Source organism: Poromitra crassiceps, assembly GCF_964638095.1.
Source record: "Poromitra crassiceps genome assembly, chromosome: 28".
Classification (NCBI taxonomy): domain Eukaryota; kingdom Metazoa; phylum Chordata; class Actinopteri; order Beryciformes; family Melamphaidae; genus Poromitra; species Poromitra crassiceps.
The window spans coordinates 17,052,568-17,075,333 of record NC_139651.1 but is presented as its reverse complement, the minus strand read 5'-3'; the positions used below and the strand labels follow the sequence as shown (position 1 = coordinate 17,075,333).

Below are 22,766 nucleotides of genomic sequence, written 5' to 3'. Positions count from 1 at the left end.
CTAGCCTGCTCCTGTTTGGAGAGACACGACGACCGCTCGGCATCCAGTGGAGAAACACCATGCATTTTAGGCTGAAGCGACGCGTGGAGGAGCCCCACATTTTAACGCGTGCTTAATTTTGATTCCCCCTTTTTTGGGTGTATTTTTATTTTATTTTAATTTCAACGTTTTTCAGTCTCTGACGCGCAAGGACACTACAGCATTATCCACACAGCAGAAACCTTCACAGAGCATCCATTCAAGACGCACCGCCACAATCCTCCTGCTCCAACACTAGAGGACATCGGGACCTCTTTTCGCACCTGCTTTGGAGACATGGATCTATGGTTTCACCCCAGTCGGATTTGCTGGTGGAGGGTTTTGTTTCTGATGAGTGTTTTCCGGGACTACCTGAGCTCCATGCTGGACTGCCCGCCGACCTGCAGCTGCTCCCCAACGGAGATCTATTGCAATAAGTCCGACAGCGGCAGGTTTTTCCCGTTGCTCTCCCTGCAAGACACCACTGGGAGCAACGGGAGCAGTGTCGACATAGCGGAGTTGTTCAAAAACATCACCTCCATGTAAGTAAAGATGCGCATTTGCGCCGTGCGTTTTCTCTCCCCCCCCCCCCCCCCCCAAATTCCTACTTGTCACGTCCTCAATACGCGCCTGCTTTTGACATATCACGAACACCTTCTTTTCCCTCATTATTGATCGAATTTATTTGAACAGGGTGTCACTTTTTGCACGTCTGTTAAATAGCCTGATTTCTTTGTGCCTTTGATAATATGCATTGTAGCCTATATGATGGAGGGTATATCCGATAATGCGCATCGCGTCTTGTGTCTGCCTTGGCTTGAGGACGCAGACACATTTCCAGCAGTCTTCTTATCCGCTGTGTGGCGATAAAGCCATACGGCTTGTGAACCTGGGCTTTTGAATAACTGCGTGTGTCCCCAATTAAGTTGGTCCTCTGCAGCGGCAGCACCGCAGGCAGGCAGGCCGACAGAGGAGAGGACCTCACATCACTAGTAGTCCTCCTCTCCAACAGACCTCATGAAACAGAGAGAAGTGAATGATGCGGGGAGGACGACGTGTTCACATTGACCGTCCAACTTTATAATCCAGATGAGTGTGTGTGTGTGTGTGTGTGTGGGGGGGGGGGGGGGTTGAGTAACTTGATTTTTTTTAACAATATTGTGACATTTTTATGACTTTTTGTGACATCTGAACGTTATTGTCATATAGAGGCCAGAGGCTGTTAGTGTTGGTAGATGAACGTTATTGTCGTATAGAGGACAGAGGCTGTTAGTGTTGGTAGATGAACGTTATTGTTGTATAGAGGCCAGAGGCTGTTAGTGTTGGTAGATGAACGTTATTGTCGTATAGAGGCCAGAGGCTGTTAGTGTTGGTAGATGAACGTTATTGTCGTATAGAGGCCAGAGGCTGTTAGTGTTGGTAGATGAACGTTATTGTCGTTTAGAGGCCAGAGGCTGTTAGTGTTGGTAGATGAACGTTATTGTCGTTTAGAGGCCAGAGGCTGTTAGTGTTGGTAGATGGAGTTGCTTAAACAGACTACAGCAGTGATGACGGCACGACTCTCTGCACCCCCCCTCCACCCCTACATTCTCATTCTGCATCTCATCCCTCTCATCTCTCTCCATCACCCTCTCTCTCCATCACCCTCTCTCTCTCTCCATCACCCTCTCTCTTCATCATGCTCTCTCTCTCTATCACCCTCTCTCTCCATCACCCTCTCTCTCTCTCCATCACCCTCTCTCTTCATCATGCTCTCTCTCTCCATCACCCTCTCCCTCTCTCTATCACCCTCTCTCTCTATCACCCTCTCTCTCTCTCTCCATCACCCTCTCTCTCTCCCACCTTCTCTCTCTCCATCACACTCTCTCTCTCTATCACCCTCTCTCTCCCACCCTCTCTCTCTCCATCACCCTCTCTCTCTCCATCACCCTCTTTCTCTCTCCATCACCCTCTCTCCATCACTCTCTCTCTATCACCCTCTCTCTATCACCCTCTCTCTCTCCCACCCTCTCTCTCTCCATCACCCTCTCTCTCTCCCACCCTCTCTCTCTCCATCACCCTCTCTCTATCACCCTCTCTCTCTCCATCACCCTCTCTCTATCACCCTCTCTCTCTCCATCACCCTCTCTCCATCACCCTCTCTATATCACCCTCTCTCTCCATCACCCTCTCTCCATCACCCTCTCTCTCTCCATCACCCTCTCTCTCTCCCACCCTCTCTCTCTCCATCACCCTCTCTCTCTCTCCATCACCCTCTCTCTCCATCACCCTCTCTCTCTCTCCCACCCTCTCTCCATCACCCTCTCTCTCCATCACCCTCTCTCTCTCCATCACCCTCTTTCTCTCCATCACCCTCTTTCTCTCTCCCACCCTCTCTCTCTCCAATACCCTCTCTATCACCCTCTCTCTCCATCACCCTCTCTCTATCACCCTCTCTCTTTCTTTCTCTCTCTCCATCACCCTCTCTATCACCCTCTCTCTCTCCATCACCCTCTCTCTTTCTCTCTCTCTCCACCACCCTCTCTTTCTCTCATCCCCTCTCATCTCTCTCCATCAGTCTCTATCTCTCTCATCTCTCTCTCCATAACCCTCCTCCCCCCCCCTCACTCCCTCCCCTCCCTGGCATCGATCCTCCCATGCCGACATCAAAGGTTTCTTTCTTGAAAAGTCAGAAAAGGCGAATCTCAGGCCTTAAAATAAGACCTCTGCTGTGAGATGAGGCTGATTTGCATATAAAGTAAAACGACGAGGAAAAATCTCCCAAACGGACAGTGGCTTCCTCTGCTTTCTTATCACACACAAAGTCTTTTCCTCCCAATCAGTCTTGGTTTCCCACTCACGCTTTTATCCATTCGAGGGAGACAACTTATTTAGTGAGACGGTTCATCGCTTCCTTGTGCCACTAGAGGGTAGCGTGCTCCAAACACTGGAGGAGGCTGGAGTACAGTTTACATTGACATGTTGGTCATCTGCTCGACTACACACAGAGACTTCCAATGAGGTTCGGCAGCAGACTAAGCTTCAGTTCCCAGATCGCCAACATTAAAAAAAGCAGCCAATAGTGAAGAGGGCAAAGGTCAAAGGTCACCGCATTCTGATAGAAAGATGATGGATCATAGCAGTGCTACTGTTTCTTCTTTATAGAAGCGCTTTCTTTTTTTTCTTTTCTTTTTGGCTGATTTTTCTCCCCAATTGTACTCGGCCAATTCCCCCTGCTGTCCCGGTCGTTTTGCTCCGCCCCCCGTCTGTCGATTTGGAGAGAGTTGTAGACTAGCCACATGCTCCCTCGTGTTACACGTGCAGTTGCCAGCTGCAAGAAGTCTCACCGGCAGGATGTAGGCGCGTGGGAGGATCACGCTATTCGCCCCCCCGTACCAGAGGAGGCGATAGTGCAGCAACCAGGCACACATATACCCCACCACCGGCTTCCCACCCGCAGACACGGCCAAGAGTCTCCGCTGCGCCAGGCTGTAGATGACATCCTCGGTGTTTCTAACACGATATAGCCTATATACTGTCGCGTGTTGAAAAACCCTGCCATTTCATTGGCTGTCGCTCTGCGACAACAACACGCGGCTGCCCAGTCACAGTCACATTCTAGTGATTTATCGAACTCTTCCGGTGAGGTGAGCACGAGGAAAAAGCTTCGGAAGCAGCCGGAAATATATCTGCAATAAAAATATATGTGCAATAAGCACAAAAGCAGCAATTGGATTGCCTGTTTGCCTTTGAGACGTCCTGATGCAATTGACCCAAGACTAATTGTGCCTTCGATGGCCCCTCGCCAGCGGCCATGTTGTTTTCCTGCTGCTCAGCATGGACAGCACCCCCACCCCCCCATCCTCCCTACACAGCGTCAGCAGCTCAGAGACAATTAGCCCACCGCCAATGTCAATTTAATCTCATACATTTGAATGTTATTTATACTTTCAAACCACTCAGCCGATTAACTACGTACGCCTATCCTTGTTCTATAATGCTGTACATAATCACCATCCAAAATAACTCTTTATTATTTGATTTGAAAGCGTTTACTCCAAATAGAATATAACCACCACTACGCTAACGGTTAATTATTTGGGCTTACAGCAAGAGCACATAACCGCTAATATCTATAATGGCTGTTAATTATTTGGCTTGAAATCATGTATTCTATAATATTAACTCCGGTCTATAACACCACCAATCTGGGAACCGAGAGTCTATTTTTATTTTGAAAAACGACCTGTCGCCAGTAGTAGTATCGCCAAAGTCGAGGCGCACATTGATATTCAGAATAGCAATTTGAGCCACGACTTTGGCGATACTACTAGTCACAACAGCTACACCTCCAGTCATTTCCCACTGTTGTTGTGAGACGAGTGGATGTCTTCTATGCAGAGTGTTTTTGCGTTAACGTTATTAGAAACGGACGCGGAAAAGGAAGTGACGGTGGCAGGAGAGGCGCTCTGTACAGGAAGCTGGGAAAAACAGTAGGGTTGTCCCAGAGTCTGTTTTCCCAATTAAAAATAGACTCTGGGTTCCCAGATTGATACACCACCAGTATCTGTAATATAATGAACAATCCAAAATTGGGCACACATAGTTATACAAATCTCTGTGTGTCTCTCTCTCTCTCTCTCTGTCTCTCTCTCTCTCTCTCTCTCTCTCTCTCCCGCTCTCTCTCTCTCTCTCTCTCTCTCTCTCTCTCTCTCTCTCTCTCTCTCTCTCTCTCTCTCTCTCTCTCTCTCTCTCTCTCTCTCTCTCTCTCTGGATGCATTTGGCCAACATGAAGTCTGTTTCATTCCTCTTGTGGGAAACGGAGAGATGGGTATAATTTGTAGAGATGGAAAGGAGTGCGAGGGAGGATTTTGCCGGCCAGAGAAACCTGCCAAGGCCAGAGAATCGTTTTCCAGTTCTCTCGCATTACGCATTCATCACAAGCGCCATGGCTGTTTGAAGTGGATAAGATCAGATAAGATAAGATAAGATAAGATAAGGCCTGGCTGTGATAGTTGAAGCAAAAAGGTGTTTTGAGAGTGCAGCATTTGACATTCAGGTGCAGGTTTGTCTAAGTGTGCTCTGAGTGCAGGCTGCTGTGGGTGTGTTTGCTGAATGCAGAGCCGTGTATATAGAAGAGTCGCGACATCTCCATTCACGCCAATGGACCAGTTTTTTACTCTCAAGAGTTCCAGGAAGTAAGGTCCTGGATTAAGCAGCACTGTGGAGTTGCAGCGAAATGGACAGTTTGTGTTGTACTTTGATTTTTAGTTTTTTTTTTTTTTATCAAATTGTACATTATCAGCTTTATTTTAGCATTCAAAAGTAGTGCGAGACCCCTTCCTGGCTGTTCATTGGCTAATGAGTCACACATTTTGGTCGTCTGCTGACGCCACTCTCTCTAATTTCTCTGGCTGAATGCAGTCAGCATCCCCAGGTAATGACAACCCCCCCCCAAAACACACACACACACACACACTCCGTTCTTCAATTTTTCTGACACGGCTGGAACTGGAGGACTGCCACTGGGAGGGAAAATCAATTTGTCAAAGTTAGTGAAAGTCAAGTGGTAAAAGGTACATTTCTCTAATAAAAAGGACTATATTTCTACAGTAATATTCCCATAGGGACCAGTGTGTCTGTGATTCAATAGTTTATAGCAACCTTATGGCATGACTATGGTGTCACTATATCCCAGAAATATTCCCATTGTGACTTAAATATCTGTGATACTCAACAGTGAGTTCATAGTTTTTTTTACTCCTATGGTATCACTATAATATTCCTACAAGATATCTTTTCAAGTTTTGCCATGATATTTTATATCATTTTAAAATATATTATAGGATTGCTACAGTTCTTTTCTTTCTTTTTTATATTTTTTAGGATTTCCCCCCTCACCCCCATTTTCTCCCCATATGTACTTGGCCAATTTCCCCCCCCTGCTGCCCCAGTCGCTGCTCCACCCTCTGCCGATCTGGGGAGAGCCATTAGACTAGCACCATGCCTCCTCCCACACATGCGCAGTTGCCGGCCGCTTCTTTTCACCTGACAGCGGGGAGCTTCACCGGCAGGGACGTAGCACGTGGGAGGATCACGCTATTCCCACCAGTTCCCTTCCGCCCCGAACAGGCGCCCCGACCGACCAGGACACATATCCTTAATCCGGCTTCCCACCCGCGGACACAGCCAATCGTGCCTGTACGGACGCCCGACCAAGCCGCGAACCTGCGACCCTCATGTTGATAGGCAGGGAATCTACCGCTACACTACCCGGACACAGGATTGCTATTATAGTTGTGTTTGAAAAGACGAAAGGCTGGTGTGTGGTTGTTTGTTTTGAAGGCCATCATCAAGGAGACAATAGTTTATAGCAACCTTATGGCATGACTATGGTGTCACTATTTAGGTGTCACTAGCTATAATTCCTGTATATTTTGTACTCAGCACTTTTCACTTAGCCATGTAGAGCCATGTAGAGCTCTAACTCAGTTTCTCACTTTGCATTGTGTTTACATTTTAAATATGTTTTTGCTGCACTGTTACTTTTTACCCCTCAGGACTCTAAGCCTATATCATCTGGCAGGGGGACAAGCAATGGAAATCAGTCTTGTGACTGCAATTGTCGTGCATTTACATTTTTTTTAAATGTTCATTAATGTACACCTGTCCCCTATCGAACAAATAAACAAATTGAATTGAATTGAATTGAATTGAATTGAATTGAACAATTCTCTTTCAATGTGAACGGGAAAATCACAAGTCCTCTATTTGCCTTTGAAAAGCTGGGGAAGGCTATTTCCAACACGATCATCGTTTTGGCTTATTTGACGTAAACACCGTCTTCTAGGGATTTATATGGACTTGTAAAAGTGCCATCTGTTTATCTGCAAACAAACCAAGAGTTCACGTCCAAAATTGTTTACTGTTCATCTACTTTGCCAAAGAAAGAACTGCTTGAGATTCATCGTTCAGCTCTCATTTCATACTCCAGCAGTCCTTTATAAAAGAGCATCCATCATCTCCTTAGAAGAGGTGTCACTTTCTTCAAATGCTGGATAGCTCATTTGGGAAGAAAATAATGTGCTCAAGAATCAGGTTTGTTGACGTTTTGTCTTGATTCTTCTGGGGTGTGTGAAGGTTTTACATCCAGCCGCCTGGCATCCAGAGAGGCTGATGCAGCAGCAGGGTGGTCTCTAGTGCTCAGAGAAACCTTCCTTGAACCAGAGGACGCAGGTTCAAACCCCCCAAACTGCTGAAGTGCCCTTGAGCAGCAGCTAGCTGCTGGCAAAGTTTCAGGGAACATGTTCCATTCCAATAAACAGTCTAGTCGTAAGGTGAAGAAAATCAAAGCCGTCACTGAACATTGCCCAATGCCATCACATTCGAGAAGTAACGAAATACTTATTCTGCGTCAATCTGAGGTTAGTCTCGCTGGCCAGCCTCCTCTCCCTTCCGTCCGAGGAGTCTGGCGCCGCAGGTCTCCATAACTGGGATAAACCCTTCCCTGCTCTACAGCTGCTCTCCCATTTGAGCGACTGTTTCGGTGGCAGCCGGATGTCCGCTCCCGGCTTATTACAAACTCTGTCATTGGCTCCGACCATGTCAATCAGAGCGGCTTCCGCTCCCTCCTCCCTGTGTGTCCCTGTAAATAGTGCCCTGCCGCCTCAGTGAAAACAACAACGCTAACTAGCTAGCAAGCTAACCGCAGAAACCTACACGCTAGCTCGTTGCTACACGCTGAAAACGGCAAGTTGGATTGTTTGAAACTATTTTCCAAGGACACTGCCGCTAAGCGCCGCCCATCGCAATCGCACTATGGAGACCTGTGGCGTCAGACTCCTCGGGCGAAACGGAGAGGAGGCTGGCCAGCGAGACTAATCTGAGGTAGACTGACTTTCTTGAAAACTTGTTCCAGAAGTTGTTTTTAAACCACCCACCACCCCCCCCCCCCCCCCTCAAAAAACAACAACTCAGCTCTGCTTGAAATGATCAATCTCTGGACACCTTCAACCATACATTTGATATGAAGTCTGCCAGCTGGAGCGGAGACTGCCAAAGAAATCTGTTTTCTACAGGACTGTGTCTCCCGGTTCACATATTGAGCACCACCGCGTTACATCAATCCAATGCTTTCCACTGCTGTCCCTCTTCCTATGGGCTCAGATCAGGGGCCAGCGCCAGTATGTGGGAGTTGAAAAATAAAAGTTGTAACTTTCTATACTACATGCAAATATTGTAACCAAAAAGTAGTCATTGTAAGCAAGAACCGAAACCATGATGAACAAAATAGTAAAGAGTTGGGAACAAAACAATCCATTCTAAACCAGTAAAAAATACTGTTGACCAAATACATAAAAAAAAGTTAAACCAAAAATAAGTTGTGTTTAAAAAAAATCATAATTTCAACATGTTCTAGCTTTTAGTAATATTTCTCTTTGTGGACTTTGTTTCAGTCCTTCACAAATCATAATTTTGCTTTCTGAAGTTCAGTTTTCTCAGACTGTACATCTTTTCATACATTCCAAATAGGAACTCCACATAATAGTGATGTAAAATAATGTGCTATCTAATCCTGGCAGGCAGTAAAAGGCTTCTGAATGGGATTTGATATATAGGCTGAAAAAGGTCACGTCATAGAATTCCACTCAATTTGTCCGTCTGAAAGGCTTTGCTCAGGTGCTGGATTATCAGTCAGATCCACACAGTGAGCCAGATCGTCCGCACAATTAAATCCATTCAATTTACATTTAGTCGGCCTCTGCCACAACAATGTACGCTCTGATGAAGATCTTGTACACTGAACGCTTGGCCTAATAAATGTAAAACGCATGCGGGCGGGGTTAATTGTTTGGAAGATCTTTTTCACTCAATTCGCCGTAAATGATGTTTATTCCCAGGACAGCGTTTCAGCAGCAAGCGTTCCTTTGATACATACTTGAATTGCCGAGTAGAATAAATTACGGGATTTGGTGGCGTTAGTGTAGAAACACAAAGAGATTTCTTCCAGAATGAGATACTGCCCACCATTTAAAAAAGTGATGGCATTTTGGAAATGAACTCTACACATACTGAGGCCATTTACACCTGGCGCTAACATGCGTTTTCTGTGATCAGATTGCAATCAGATTGTGTTTTATCACTTGAAATGCCAGGTTGTAAACACCCCCAAAACGCATTGAAGAAAGATTGCAATCTGATCGGCCAAACCACCTCCGGAGGTGGTCAGGGATGCATTGTGTACACATTGAACACAAGTGTAAATGCAATGTGTCCTCTCAGTCTGGATACAGCAACTTTATGCGGATTGAGAGGACAACCATTTCTGCCATCAGATTGCAATCTGATGGCAGAAAACGCGTGTTAACGCCAGGTGTAAATGGCCTCACTGTATAGCTTGTTTTCAGGCGACGTCACGTCAAGATGGCGACCGGGGTGAGACCATTGACCATTGGCTTGTGTGCAAACCACATGATCATGCCGGTGGCCAACCAGCAGCAAGATACATAGGAAGCGACAGGAGAGCACTAGCTTTCAACTCAAACAGCAAGTAGCCAGAGCCGTGTATATAGAAGAGTCGCGACATCTCCATTCACTCCAATGGACCAGTTTTTTTTACTCCCAAGAGTTCCAGGAAGTAAGGTCCTGGATTAAGCAGCACTGTCGAGTTGCAGCAAAACGATCTGTGTTGTACTTTGAAAGTTTTATTTTTTATTTGATCAAATTGTACATTATCAGCTTTATTTTAGCATTCAAAAGTAGCGCGAGACCCCTTCCTTGGCTGTTCATTGGCTAATGAGTCACGCATTTTGGTCCTCCGCTGACGCCACTCTCTCTAAATTGCTCTGGATGTAGCGTCTGGCTGCAGAGAGTGAATCTGCCGGAGTAATATGACATCTGTAACATGAAAGCCTCTCTCCATCTTTGAACATGCACGCACTTGTTCCTGATGTATTTTTCAGAGCCGGTTCCATCTCTCTCGTCTCCGCTGAGTTGAGTTCAGTGTCTGGCTTTTTCTGTTGCCCACTTTTTGAGAGGTGTTTTTCCAAGCCCCCTGGGCTTTCTTTGGTCTGCACACTCTTTCATCGTTTGAATGCGCAGCATAAGTTATGCCTCAAACATAAGTTATGCCTAAAACGTAGACAAACATCATAATGGGTCCGCGTGTCAGCCTCTCACGGAGTCGCTCCAGGCTTTACATCTGCCCGACATCCGTTTTGGATGCGTGCTTCATGAGAACATCACCGCCGCACAAATCCACCACATCTCTTCTATTTACGATTTATTCAATTTCATTCACCTTGCAGCTTTGAGACGTTGTGAAGATCGAGTCGTCTGCTATGAATAGTTTGGTGTTTGTGTTACAATCTGCCTCGTCAGCGATCAACAGCATTTCAGAGAGAAAAGGCTGCAGCACTGAAGCAAGGCTACGAGATAGATACAAGATAGATACAAGATAGATGCAAGGAGGACGTTTTTGATGGCTGCCATTATAGAGAGCCAAAGTGAAACGTCACTTCCTGCTTTCTCCTTGTAGCAGCGCTGTGAAACATATGAATGGCGGTGGACGGAGAATAAGGTTACTGTTTTGATCCCGTTTGAATTGGGCCACGGGGTGCCAACGCTAATTTTGTCCATTTAAAACATAACTTTGCACGTCAAGAAAGTCACAGTTTGTCGTCAAACTGAAACGTAGGGGTTAGTTTCGTGTAAAAACGACATACCTCGTGGAAGCTCGTGGCATGTCGCCGGTCTTCAGCTTTGCCGGTAGAGAAAGTGACGTCATTAATAGGCGACAGTGTATGTAGTCTTTCTGATTTATAACTTCTAGTGCAACAGTTTGGTGACAAACTGCGACTTTCTTGACATGCAAAGTTACGTTTTAAATGGACAAAATTAGCGTTGGCACCCCGTGGCACAATTCAAACGGGATCAAAACAGTAACCTTATTCTCCGTCCACCGCCATTCAGATTTTTTTGCAGCGCTGGTACAGGGAGAAAGCAGGAAGTGACGTCCAAAAGATTTTGGACTCAAGTGGTTTTACCCTCCAACTTTGCTCCTGATGGGTTTTGCGGTGATCTTGACACGGTCCCGAAGCCTCGCTCTCTCTCTCCAAGCCCGTGTTTGAACCGGGCCGGGTTCGGGAGGCAACCCAACACCACTTGGTACCGCAGAGACCCTGTGCTGCCTCTCCTGCACCTCGGGGGGCGCCGCTCCGCGCGACGGCCTCCTCTCTTATAAGCACATCATCAAGTTTGCATGAGCCCTGTCTTTGTGAAAACTAGGTCATGGCCGCCATCTGAGAATTAGGAGGAGAGAGAGGGAGAGAGAGAGAGAGGCTCGTTCAGAGAGAGCGAGGGAGAGAGACTCGTTCAGAGAGAGCGAGGGGGAGAGAGAGAGAGAGAGAGAGAGAGGGGCTCGTTCAGAGAGAGCGAGGGAGAGAGAGAGAGAGAGCGGCTTGCTCAGATCCCCGGCATGCAGAGGAGGATGTGCTGAAGAGGAGTCCCGGGCCATGTGACTGACCCAGCTTCTTCTCCCACGCACCCCCGCCTCCACTCCACCAACCTCATCACCCCATCCCTGCATCTGCACACCGCCCTCAGCGCCTTAAAGACGCATACTAATGAGGCACCCCCCCCCGCCCGCCCCCACCTTAACAATCAAAAGATGCATTGAAGGAAGCAGGGGTGAAGAAACCCACTGAAGGCTCTGCTGTCTTCAGCCAGGATTACCAGATACCCTTTAAAGCTACGCCGTGGCCATTCCCCTGGCTTCCTGTTGACATTTGCTTTAGCTTCTGCCGTTCTATACAGGAGATTATGTGCCGTGTCGCTACGCTAGCTAGCGTGTGCAACAGTTGATCAAATTATGGAGATTGGGGCGGGAGTGGAAAATCTTTGCGCGTCTTTGCCTATTCAAACTCAGCCGTTTCTATTTTGGAACATAAAATGAACCCGAGTGAAACGTCTCCACTGTGCATAGTCAAAATCCATTTACATCTCTTTACATGCACCCCAGAGCCGTGTAGATAGAAGAGTCGCCGCGTCTCCGTTCACTCCAATGGAGCAGTTATTTTACTCTCAAGAGTTCCAGGAAGTAAGGTCCTGGATTAAGCAGCACTGTCGAGTTGCAAACCAAAACTTAGAACATATGTTCAAATTAAAAATACTCCAGAATCCTATGTTACTTTACCCCTGGATAGATCCAGAAGATCTTTATGTGCCCAGTTGAGAACGGGGTACCCTCCCTTTGGCTATTGAGGTTGGCAGGTTCAATTCTATTGCTGAGGAGGAGAGACTTTGTACTGTATGTGAATTAGGTGTTGTGGAAGATGAATTTCATTTTTTGTTTCATTGTACGCTATATGAGGAACCAAGATTGTCTCTATTTCAGTTCATGCAAAATAAGAAACGGGAACTATTTTGGTCAGGAGATGATGCGAAGTTGGAATGGTTGTTCAGAGATGAAGTCTTCAGTTTGGCCAGGTTTATTGGGAGGGCTTGGAATCTTAGAATGGAGAAGTTGTTCATCTGAATATATAACTCTGTCTTGTCTTGTTTATGTTTGGGCGTTTTGTAGCTTGTTTGTTGATTTGTTTGTATTGTTGAACTTGAATGATTTGTGTCTTGTAAGCCCAGACGGGCTGGGCACCATGAATATGGTGCATGACACAGAAATAAAAATCTATCTATCTATCTGCAGCAAAATGGACAATTTGTGATGTACTTTGAACTTTTTTTTTTCTTTAAAAAAAAAAAAATCTAATTGTGCATTATCAGCTTTATTTTAGCATTCAAAAGTAGCGCTGTTGCCATTGTAAGGTATCTACTGACAAGAATCACAGAAAGCATAAGCGCAAATGTGCTGTACGCCATGCTGAAACGTGATTGAAGCTAATTCAGTGTATACATGCTGGCTGTTGGCTCAGCCACTAAGCCCCATTGAAGCAGCAGTACAGATCCTTCCCTCTGCTGGATGCTATTGATGGCTGACTCATGAGGCGATAGTGTGGATGACGGTGGCTTGGCACCTCTCCACCCCCTCCCCCTCTCCCTCTCCTCCCCTCCCCCTCTCCTCCCCCTCCCCCTCTCCTCCCCCTCTCCTCTCCTCCCCTCCCCCTCCCCTCCTCCCCTCCCCTCCCCCTCCCCTCTCCTCCCCCTCTCCTCTCCTCCTCCTCCCCTCTCCTCTCCTCCCCTCCCCTCCCCCTCCCCTCCCCTCCCCCTCTCCTCGGTCTCTCTTGATCCGTCACACTGTTCATCTCCTCGGAGGAGATAACATCTTCTTCCCAGGTGAGACTGTGCACAGTTGACCTCCACTGTGTCTGCTGGTCACCTGAATGACACGTTCAAAATGTTCATTTAAAATGTCAATATGCAACATATTTCACAAACGTTGAATGTCACCTATCCGTACAGTAGATTAGCAGAACCATAAACATTTGATTCTGACGACTGGGTTGGCTGCCGCCTGCCCACACACACCCCGCCCCCCCTCCTCTCGTTGATGTGGGATCAACAACGTCAACATGTTTGATCAAGTAGGATGAGTCACGCCTCTCTGATCCTCCATGCCAGCAGCGACTGGCACAACTCTTCAGCTTTCTTAAGTCTCTCAGGTCTCTTCCAGGTCTCTCTCAGGTCTCTTCCAGGTCTCTCTCAGGCCTCTCTCAGGTCTCTCAGGTCTCTCTCAGGTCTCATAGGTCTCTCTCGTCTCTCTCAGGTCTCTCTCAGGTCTCTCTGGTCTCTCTCTCAGCTCTCTCAGCTCTCTCAGGTCTCTCACAGGTCTCTCTCAGGTCTCTCAGGTCTCTCTCAGGTCTCTCAGGTCTCTCTCAGGTCTCTCAGCTCTCTCTCAGCTCTCATGTCTCTCTCAGGTCTCTCACAGGTCTCTCTCAGGTCTCTCAGGTCTCTCTCAGGTCTCTCAGCTCTCTCTCAGGTCTCTCAGCTCTCTCATGTCTCTCTCAGGTCTCTCACAGGTCTCTCTCAGGTCTCTCAGGTCTCTCTCAGGTCTCTCAGGTCTCTCTCAGGTCTCTCAGCTCTCTCTCAGGTCTCTCAGCTCTCTCATGTCTCTCTCAGGTCTCTCTCAGGTCTCTCAGCTCTCTCTCAGGTCTCTCAGCTCTCTCAGGTCTCTCTCAGGTCTCTCAGGTCTCTCTCAGGTCTCTCTCAGTTCTCTCTCAGGTCTCTCTCAGGTCTCTCTCAGCTCTCTCAGTTCTCTCTCAGGTCTCTCTCAGCTCTCTCAGGTCTCTCTCAGGTCTCTCTCAGGTCTCTCTCAGGTCTCTCAGGTCTCTCTCAGCTCTCTCAGGTCTCTCAGGTCTCTCTCAGGTCTCTCTCAGGTCTCTCAGCTCTCTCTCAGGTCTCTCAGCTCTCTCAGGTCTCTCTCAGGTCTCTCAGGTCTCTCTCAGGTCTCTCTCAGGTCTCTCTCAGGTCTCTCAGGTCTCTCAGGTCTCTCTCAGGTCTCTCTCAGGTCTCTCTCAGGTCTCTCTCAGCTCTCTCAGGTCTCTCTCAGGTCTCTCTCAGGTCTCTCAGGTCTCTCTCAGGTCTCTCTCAGCTCTCTCAGGTCTCTCAGGTCTCTCTCAGGTCTCTCTCAGGTCTCTCTCAGCTCTCTCTCAGGTCTCTCTCAGCTCTCTCTCAGGTCTCTCTCAGCTCTCTCAGGTCTCTCTCAGGTCTCTCAGCTCTCTCAGGTCTCTCTCAGGTCTCTCTCAGGTCTCTCAGGTCTCTCTCAGCTCTCTCAGGTCTCTCTCAGGTCTCTCTCAGGTCTCTCTCAGCTCTCTCAGGTCTCTCAGGTCTCTCTCAGCTCTCTCAGGTCTCTCTCAGGTCTCTCTCAGGTCTCTCAGCTCTCTCTCAGGTCTATCAGGTCTCTCAGGTCTCTCTCAGGTCTCTCAGGTCTCTCTCAGGTCTCTCAGGTCTCTCTCAGGTCTCTCAGGTCTCTCTCAGGTCTCTCAGGTCTCTCTCAGCTCTCTCAGTTCTCTCTCAGGTCTCTCTCAGCTCTCTCAGGTCTCTCTCAGGTCTCTCTCAGGTCTCTCTCAGGTCTCTCAGGTCTCTCTCAGCTCTCTCAGGTCTCTCAGGTCTCTCTCAGGTCTCTCTCAGCTCTCTCTCAGCTCTCTCTCAGGTCTCTCTCAGCTCTCTCAGGTCTCTCAGGTCTCTCTCAGGTCTCTCTCAGGTCTCTCTCAGCTCTCTCAGGTCTCTCTCAGGTCTCTCAGGTCTCTCTCAGGTCTCTCTCAGCTCTCTCAGGTCTCTCAGGTCTCTCTCAGGTCTCTCTCAGCTCTCTCTCAGGTCTCTCTCAGCTCTCTCTCAGGTCTCTCTCAGCTCTCTCAGGTCTCTCTCAGGTCTCTCAGCTCTCTCAGGTCTCTTTCAGGTCTCTCTCAGGTCTCTCTCAGGTCTCTCAGGTCTCTCTCAGCTCTCTCAGGTCTCTCTCAGGTCTCTCTCAGGTCTCTCAGGTCTCTCTCAGGTCTCTCAGGTCTCTCTCAGCTCTCTCTCAGGTCTCTCTCAGCTCTCTCTCAGGTCTCTCAGGTCTCTCTCAGGTCTCTCTCAGGTCTCTCAGGTCTCTCTCTGGTCTCTCTCAGCTCTCACTGAAGTTCAGCCATGTTCTCCGGCTCGCTCGGCACGCTGATCGATGCTGTTGGATGACGTTCTCCTCGGGGTGAGGGGGGGGGGGGGGGGGGTTGGGGGCGCGCGGGGGGCCTGTTTATTTCTGTTCAAATTTCATTCAACTGCTCCTCCCACATTGTGTCATCATCTCTGTCTCCAACGTGACCTTCACTGCTGGGCAGAAGGAAGGGAAACATACTGGACAGATCGCCATTCAATTCATATTATTATGAGCACAAAATGTGTGATATGTCTCCTGCTTCAGCCTCTCAGCAGCTCTCGCCTGGACACTTGTGCTCACTAATGCTTCAGCCTCTCAGCAGCTCTCGCCTGGACACTTGTGCTCACTAATGCTTCAGCCTCTCAGCAGCTCTCGCCTGGACACTTGTGCTCACTAATGCTTCAGCCTCTCAGCAGCTCTCGCCTGGACACTTGTGCTCACTAATGCTTCAGCCTCTCAGCAGCTCTCGCCTGGACACTTGTGCTCACTAATGCTTCAGCCTCTCAGCAGCTCTCGCCTGGACACTTGTGCTCACTAATGCTTCAGCCTCTCAGCAGCTCTCGCCTGGACACTTGTGCTCACTAATGCTTCAGCCTCTCAGCAGCTCTCGCCTGGACACTTGTGCTCACTAATGCTTCAGCCTCTCAGCAGCTCTCGCCTGGACACTTGTGCTCACTAATGGGAGAATGATGGATTTGTGGTTTTCATTGGTTCTTTATTTATTTCCCATTTTTGCAAAGCAAAGCAGCACATTAAAGGAACACTCCGCCTATTTTCAACCAGCTTTGTATCATTATAACATCAGTAGTATATCAGAAAACTGTAAACTGTTTTGAAGTCTGTCATTTAATTTGACAGTTATTGAGTGTTAAAGTGTGGACCAGTGACATCACTGGTCCACACTAACTCAAATTAATAACTCAAATCAACTCTCAATAACTGTCAAACTATTCATCATTCATCTAGTTTGACAGTTATTGAGAGTTGATTTGAGTTAATGAGTTATTAATTTGAGTTAGTGTGGACCAGTGATGTCACTGGTCCACACTTTAACACTCAATAACTGTCAAATTAAATGACAGATTTCAAAACCGTTTACAGTTTTCTGATATACTACTGATGTTCTAATGATACAAAGCTGGTTGAAAATGGGCAGAGTGTTCCTTTAAGCAGGATAAGGCCACGGTGTGCTCGCCCCTCGCCCTGTTCTGTTGTTTCACAGACACAGTGCAGTGCGGGTGTGACCTGTTGGAGGCGCTGTGTGTGCGAGAAACAGTTAAGGTGCACAGTCATGATGAACTACTGGCTCTACAGTGCTCGCCATACAGTATGTGCCAAAGTTACGCCATCTTCCTGGTTCGGCATGGGGACTAAGGGATATAATTCCCCATTCATTTCCCCATAGACATTTGGTAAAATCCTATAAAACGAGTTTGACTTGGTCAAACCAAGTGATTCAGCTACAGTATATCTAGAATCAGGAGAGAGCATAGCACATTTCACTCAGACTACAACAAAAACATATTTATGAACATTACTGTAAACGTGTCAGTGTTAGCCAGATGGCACATTTTCAACTGCTGTCCCTTGGAACTCCAGTTAGAATTGCCAGTGGGTCTCACACACTGAGAGGAGTATTAACCCTAACATGCATGTCTCACACACTGAGAGGAGTATTAACCCTAACATACGTGTCTTGATGGTGGGAGGAAACCCACATGAACACGGGGAGAACATGCAAAGTCCACACAGAGGTTTGAACCCAGGATCTTCTTGCTGTGAGGCAGCAGTGCTAACCACTGAGCCACCGTCCACATTTTTATAAGGGACATCTTCAGGAAAATGAATGGAGGATGAAATCCCTATGTATGTTTGTGTATGTGTGTGTATATATATATAGATATATAGATATTTATATATATAATGTATCACTCGGCCAAGAGTGTCATAGCCACCTCTACCTATTGATTTCCCCAGATGGTTTGATATCTATATTAGTGCTGGTCGGCGGGCGGACTTGGCACGTGTCGTACTACATCAACACATTATGGAGCTGGCAGTCCATTCAGCTGTACTCACCGATCATTCGCAGGACTGGCAGCGAGCAGACGAGAGTTTACAGCGCCAGGGTTTGTTGTTGTTGTTCTCATAGCGCTTTGTGTGTGGAGGCAGATGAGGCGGCATTAAAAGTAAATGGCCCGCCGAGACTCAGCCCTCCTCCCCCCTACTGCCTCCCCCCCCAATGCTGGACTGACCTTCTCTGCTCTGCTCCAGTCAGAGAGAGAGCAGCACTCACTCCCCCTCCCATCACCCCCCCTCCAAGGCTGAAAATCCATCTTTTCCACAAGTACACTACCTGGCATCACCCTGAATCACATTCCTAACCTCCCTACAGTATATACTTTTTTATTTTGTCTTTTTTTGAGGGACAATGCACAATTCATGAACATGACTGTAAATGCGCCAGTGTTAGCCAGATGGCTAATTTTCAAATGCTGTCCCCCTTGGAACTCGTTAGTTAGAATTGCCAGACACACACTGGCAGGAGTATGAACCCCACAGCATACATGTCTTTTTGATGGTGGGAGGTAGGGATGGGTCCGATCCAATATCGGTATCGGGTGCCGATACTGACATAATTCACGAATCGGATCGGAATCGGGAGAGGGTGGGCGGGTTGCAATTCCACCGCTGGCCGTAATTTGCCCATGTATAATAGTATCCTTCTTTGCCTTGTATATTTTCTTAATTTTGTCTGCTTTTTGCAAGGTATATTAAAAAAAAAAATCTTTAATTGGCCAAATCTTTGCCTATACTGTATATTCAAGAAAAATATCAGTATCGGAATAATATCGGTATCGGCAGATATCCAAATTCAGGTATCGGAATCGGATCGCAAGTGAAAAAGATCGGTGCATCCCTAGTGGGAGGAAACCGGAGCACCCGGAGGACACCTACACGAACACGGGGAGAACATGCAAACTCCACACAGAAAGGACCTGGGATGGACGGGGGTTCGAACCCGGGACCTTCTTGCTGTGAGGCTACAGCACTAACCACTGATGCAATCCTATTGAGAAGTAAAAAATATATATATAGTTCTTATTTTTCTCTTATTTCCTAGTACTTTGAGTCGTCCAGGACTGGGTGCTGCTGTCAGGCAGCCATGACTGAACATTGTTATTTGATGTTTTTTCATGTTTTTAATGCAGCAATCCAGAAAGTGAAGCTTGTTCTATTGTTGCATTCATTGTAAATGGCTCTGGATAACAGCCTGAGCTAAATGCCTCATGTTAATGGCAGGGTGCAGAGTGTGAAGAGACAGATTGTTGTAGCCTCATAGCTCCAGCCAGGGGAGGTAGGCCTCAATCTGTTGGGGCGATCACTGAACCCAGAACACATTGATACAGAAGGTTTTTCAATGGATTCTGTTCACATTGGGCATGTTAAATAACATGCTAAAAGTCAGGAAAGGGGTCGTTTTCAAGATGGCGTCCGTGATGGCTGCCAAAATGGCTATCTCAATGACTAGTCAACCTAGAAAGGTGGTTTTGAGTGTCTAACCGTAGGTTTTAGGGCTCAAGGAATATAGTACTGAATCAGTGAAATTACCATCAGTTAATTATTTATTGACAAATCCATGATGGTGTCCCAAGAGGGGACCCCTTTCTGGAATTTCCATTTTGGTAGACTAATGGCTCAGTATGTACTCCATTTTCATATGTAAATAGATGCGTCCGTTTCAAACGTTATTATCGTCACTGCCCACATACTTCCATGCGTCTTTCGCGTTGGTATCATGTTAAGCAATACATCCACCAGTGGGCAGTAGAGAGTCAAATGTATGAGAGTGTGTGTGGTTTTGCTGCGTTTCATGCGTATCCGTAAGCTTTCAGAGGACGGACAGAAAACGCATGAAATGAACGCAGAGTACGGACAGAAGGCTCTGTCCATCTCCGTCTTTAACTTAGAGTATAATTGGGCCTTAAGTATGTTATTTAACATGCCCAATAGTAACAGAATCCATTGAAAAACCTTTTGTATCAATTTGTTCTCCGTTAGATTTACTGGCTTAAGGAGGGTTTTGGAAGCAGAGGCTTGCACATAAGAAAGTTTGACTGATGGGGTCAAAACAAAAAAACAAAGCTTAGTTAGCTGATAGCTTCTGACCAGAGGGGGCGGTAGCGAGTGCATAATGGCTGGGCGCACCCGGACAAACACAGAAGAAGACATGGCTGCCATGTTGTCATTTTCTAATTAAACAGTTTATAGTTTAGTGTTTCAACCCTAACGCAGAAGGAAATAAAGCCCTTCTGATACTGTAAGTACATTTGAAATATCTCTGCGACACTAAGCATTGTTTGGCCAACCGCGGCTTGAGACTTTCTTTCGAGCGTCTCCTAACGATCGTATAAGGGACTGTGTGGGAGCAAAGTGACAAGACAGTGCTGAAAGAGGCTCAAATAATATGGATCTACCGTGTCATCGAATAAAAGTCCAGAGGGTCAGAAGTCACCTGATAATCACCTGCTTTTTGGCAGTTCCTTCCTCCTCTAAAATTCCATCTTCGTGCTGTCGTGAAGAATCGAGGCAGTCTTGGATCATGAAAGATTTTGAAATCATTTTTTTCTCCCAAGTGTCAAACTTCAAACACGTCACAGACAGTACAGATACTAACTGCAAAATAGGAAGTTTGATGGTTTTCACATGATGATCAATTGTCTCAACCCATAAACAAACACACGCACCCTCCCACATAGGGGTGCTCCGATCCGGCTAAGCCACGATCCGATCTGATTCCGATTCCTGGGGTCATGATCCGATTCCAGAATCGATTCTCGATTCCAACGATTCTCGATTCCAGAATCTAGAATCGATTCTCAATTATGTAGTTTTATATTGCAAAAAAATGACAAATGTATTAATGCTGAACTTCAAATTCCACTTCTGTATTACAGTCAGGGCCCCAAATTCATTTAGCAAACTAGGGGGGAATTCCCCCCTTATGTTCTTCAGATAAGATGGATTTATAGGCTGGGGGGGATCTGTAGACTTTGAGAAGGATTTATAGATTTTGGGGGGAATACATTAACCAGAGTTCTTAAGTGCAAGAGGTGGTGGCACCGTGGCAGTACAGTACACAAATGACATGAACATTTGGACGCTTATTCAGCCGGTATCTTGCATGTTGCGTTCAGGTGCACTGTAATATATATATATATTTTTTTACGATTCTTGGGAGTTTGGAATCGATCCAGGAATCGTGGCATTAAGAATCACGATCCTTTCAGAATCGATTTTTTGGAGCACCCCTATATGTCCGAGCGGGTACAAGATACACGTCGTTGAATTCGAACGCGGTTTCATTGCCAACTTTTGACTTTTGCTTTGCTAACTGGAGAAGTGACACATGGTGAAATCTTTGACTGTACACAGCGGTGATTACAGAGACTTGCATCATCCCATGTGAGTGTGTTTCATGAATCACAGAGGTGGGGATGTATTTCATTATTAATCACACAAAGTCCCTACATAATAACGCCCGACGTCCTGTACGGCATCGTCCCAAAGCCAGCGGGGCGAATAGGCTAAACAACAGGCATTATTACACGGCGTTACATGAGTAGCGTGAGCAGTGGGAGTCAAACTAATTTAGTCGCTTTGGCAAAATGTTGCCTTGATGTGTCGCCTGGCTCTGCTCTGACACGACTTTGATGGAGAAATTGCTTTTCCCCGTCAGTCAGTCAGGAGACGAGACGAGCAGCAGCAGCTGTCTGCAGGCTGACACGCTGAACTGTGGAGACGTCTTGTGTTCAGAGGGAGCCATCACCTGTCAGGCATACCTAATAATGGGTTTATTGTTATTGGGAAGATGAACTTGTTCTCTCCCGGAGATGCTGTAGGAGTGCCAGTGAGTCGATATTGTATCGGTGTTATGCACAATGGCTGTTGTTGCACAGTGTTGACAGAAGAAGAAAATATTAATACATATTGTGTTTTCTTTTTGCAGGATATTGCAATTGCGATAATATAATTTCTTTTTCTGAGCTTGAAATCGATTTAGAAATTGTGTGTGTGTGTGTGTGGGGGGGGGGTGTATGGGTGAATGGGATATGTTTAGGACTCTGAGAAGAACTCCTAAAGTTTCTTTTGCAATTTGGAAATTGCAAATTACATTACATTACATTACGTCATTTGGCAGACGCTTTTATCCAAAGCGACTTACAATAAAACTTTTTTGTCAACAATAGAGAAATCAACTATGCGACACAATCTATGACAGCTACAACTTCTGAAGGAATAAAAAAAAAATTGAGAGAGAGAGAGAAAGAAGTTAGTTCAAGAAGGGCCCAGATGGAGCCTGAAAAGGTGAGTCTTTAGTCTTTTCCGAAAGATCGGCAGTGATTCGGCCGTCGTGACCGAAGGTGGAAGCTCGTTCCACCATTGAGGTGCCAGGGACGAGAAGAGTCGCGAACGGGATGAGCAACTTTTGAGCCCCCGTAGCGGAGGAGGGGCGAGGCGTCCTGCGCTGGTGGAGGAGCGGAGGGAGTGGTGAGAGGTTTGGAAGCTGAGCATAGATTGTAGGTACAGAGGAGCTGTCTGGTGTACTGCCCTGTAGGCCAGAACCAGTGTTTTGAATTTGATGCGTGCCGAGATGGGAAGCCAGTGGAGGTCTCGGAAGAGGGGAGTGACATGAGAGAATTTGGGTTGGTTGAATATAGGGATGTCACAATATATCGTCCCACAATATATCGCGATATCAAAACGTGACAATATGTATCGTTGAGATGAAATCTCATATCGTGAGAAAAAGAAGCTGAACATGGTGGCACTGATCTGCATCTGATTGCATGCTCGCTCTCCTTTTCATTGCTTTCATTGCATTTGTTTGAACAGATGAGGGACGTTACAGACACGGAGGATGAAAATGGTGAAATTACTCAAATTAGCGTGGAGGATGCCCCCTCAACTTACAAATCGATCGCAAAAAGATATTGTTAAAATATCGTATCGTATCGTAAAACCAGCACAAGCTGCTGCTAGATGGTCGTACAGCTGCCGAAAAGCCTTTGGTCCAAAGATGGCTACCGCCTCACAATCTTAGTAGAAAAAAACGTATGTTCACGACACTGTGTTGCTCGAGCTTATTATCTGCTGCCAGAATCAATCAAGCAAAATCCTC

General features: G+C 46.7%; 1 protein-coding gene across 1 annotated transcript in view; it reads left to right on the top strand.

Moving 5' to 3' along the window:
- Nucleotides 1–315: 315 nt before the first annotated feature.
- The window catches only part of ntrk3b (neurotrophic tyrosine kinase, receptor, type 3b), a gene marked incomplete at both ends in the record, with an annotated part of 319,611 nt that continues 297,160 nt past the window's right edge, over nucleotides 316–22,766 (top strand). Inside the window, one exon of the mRNA XM_083662110.1 lies at nucleotides 316–560. Coding sequence (XP_083518236.1) covers nucleotides 316–560 — 245 coding nt within the window. The remainder of the gene's footprint in view (nucleotides 561–22,766) is intronic.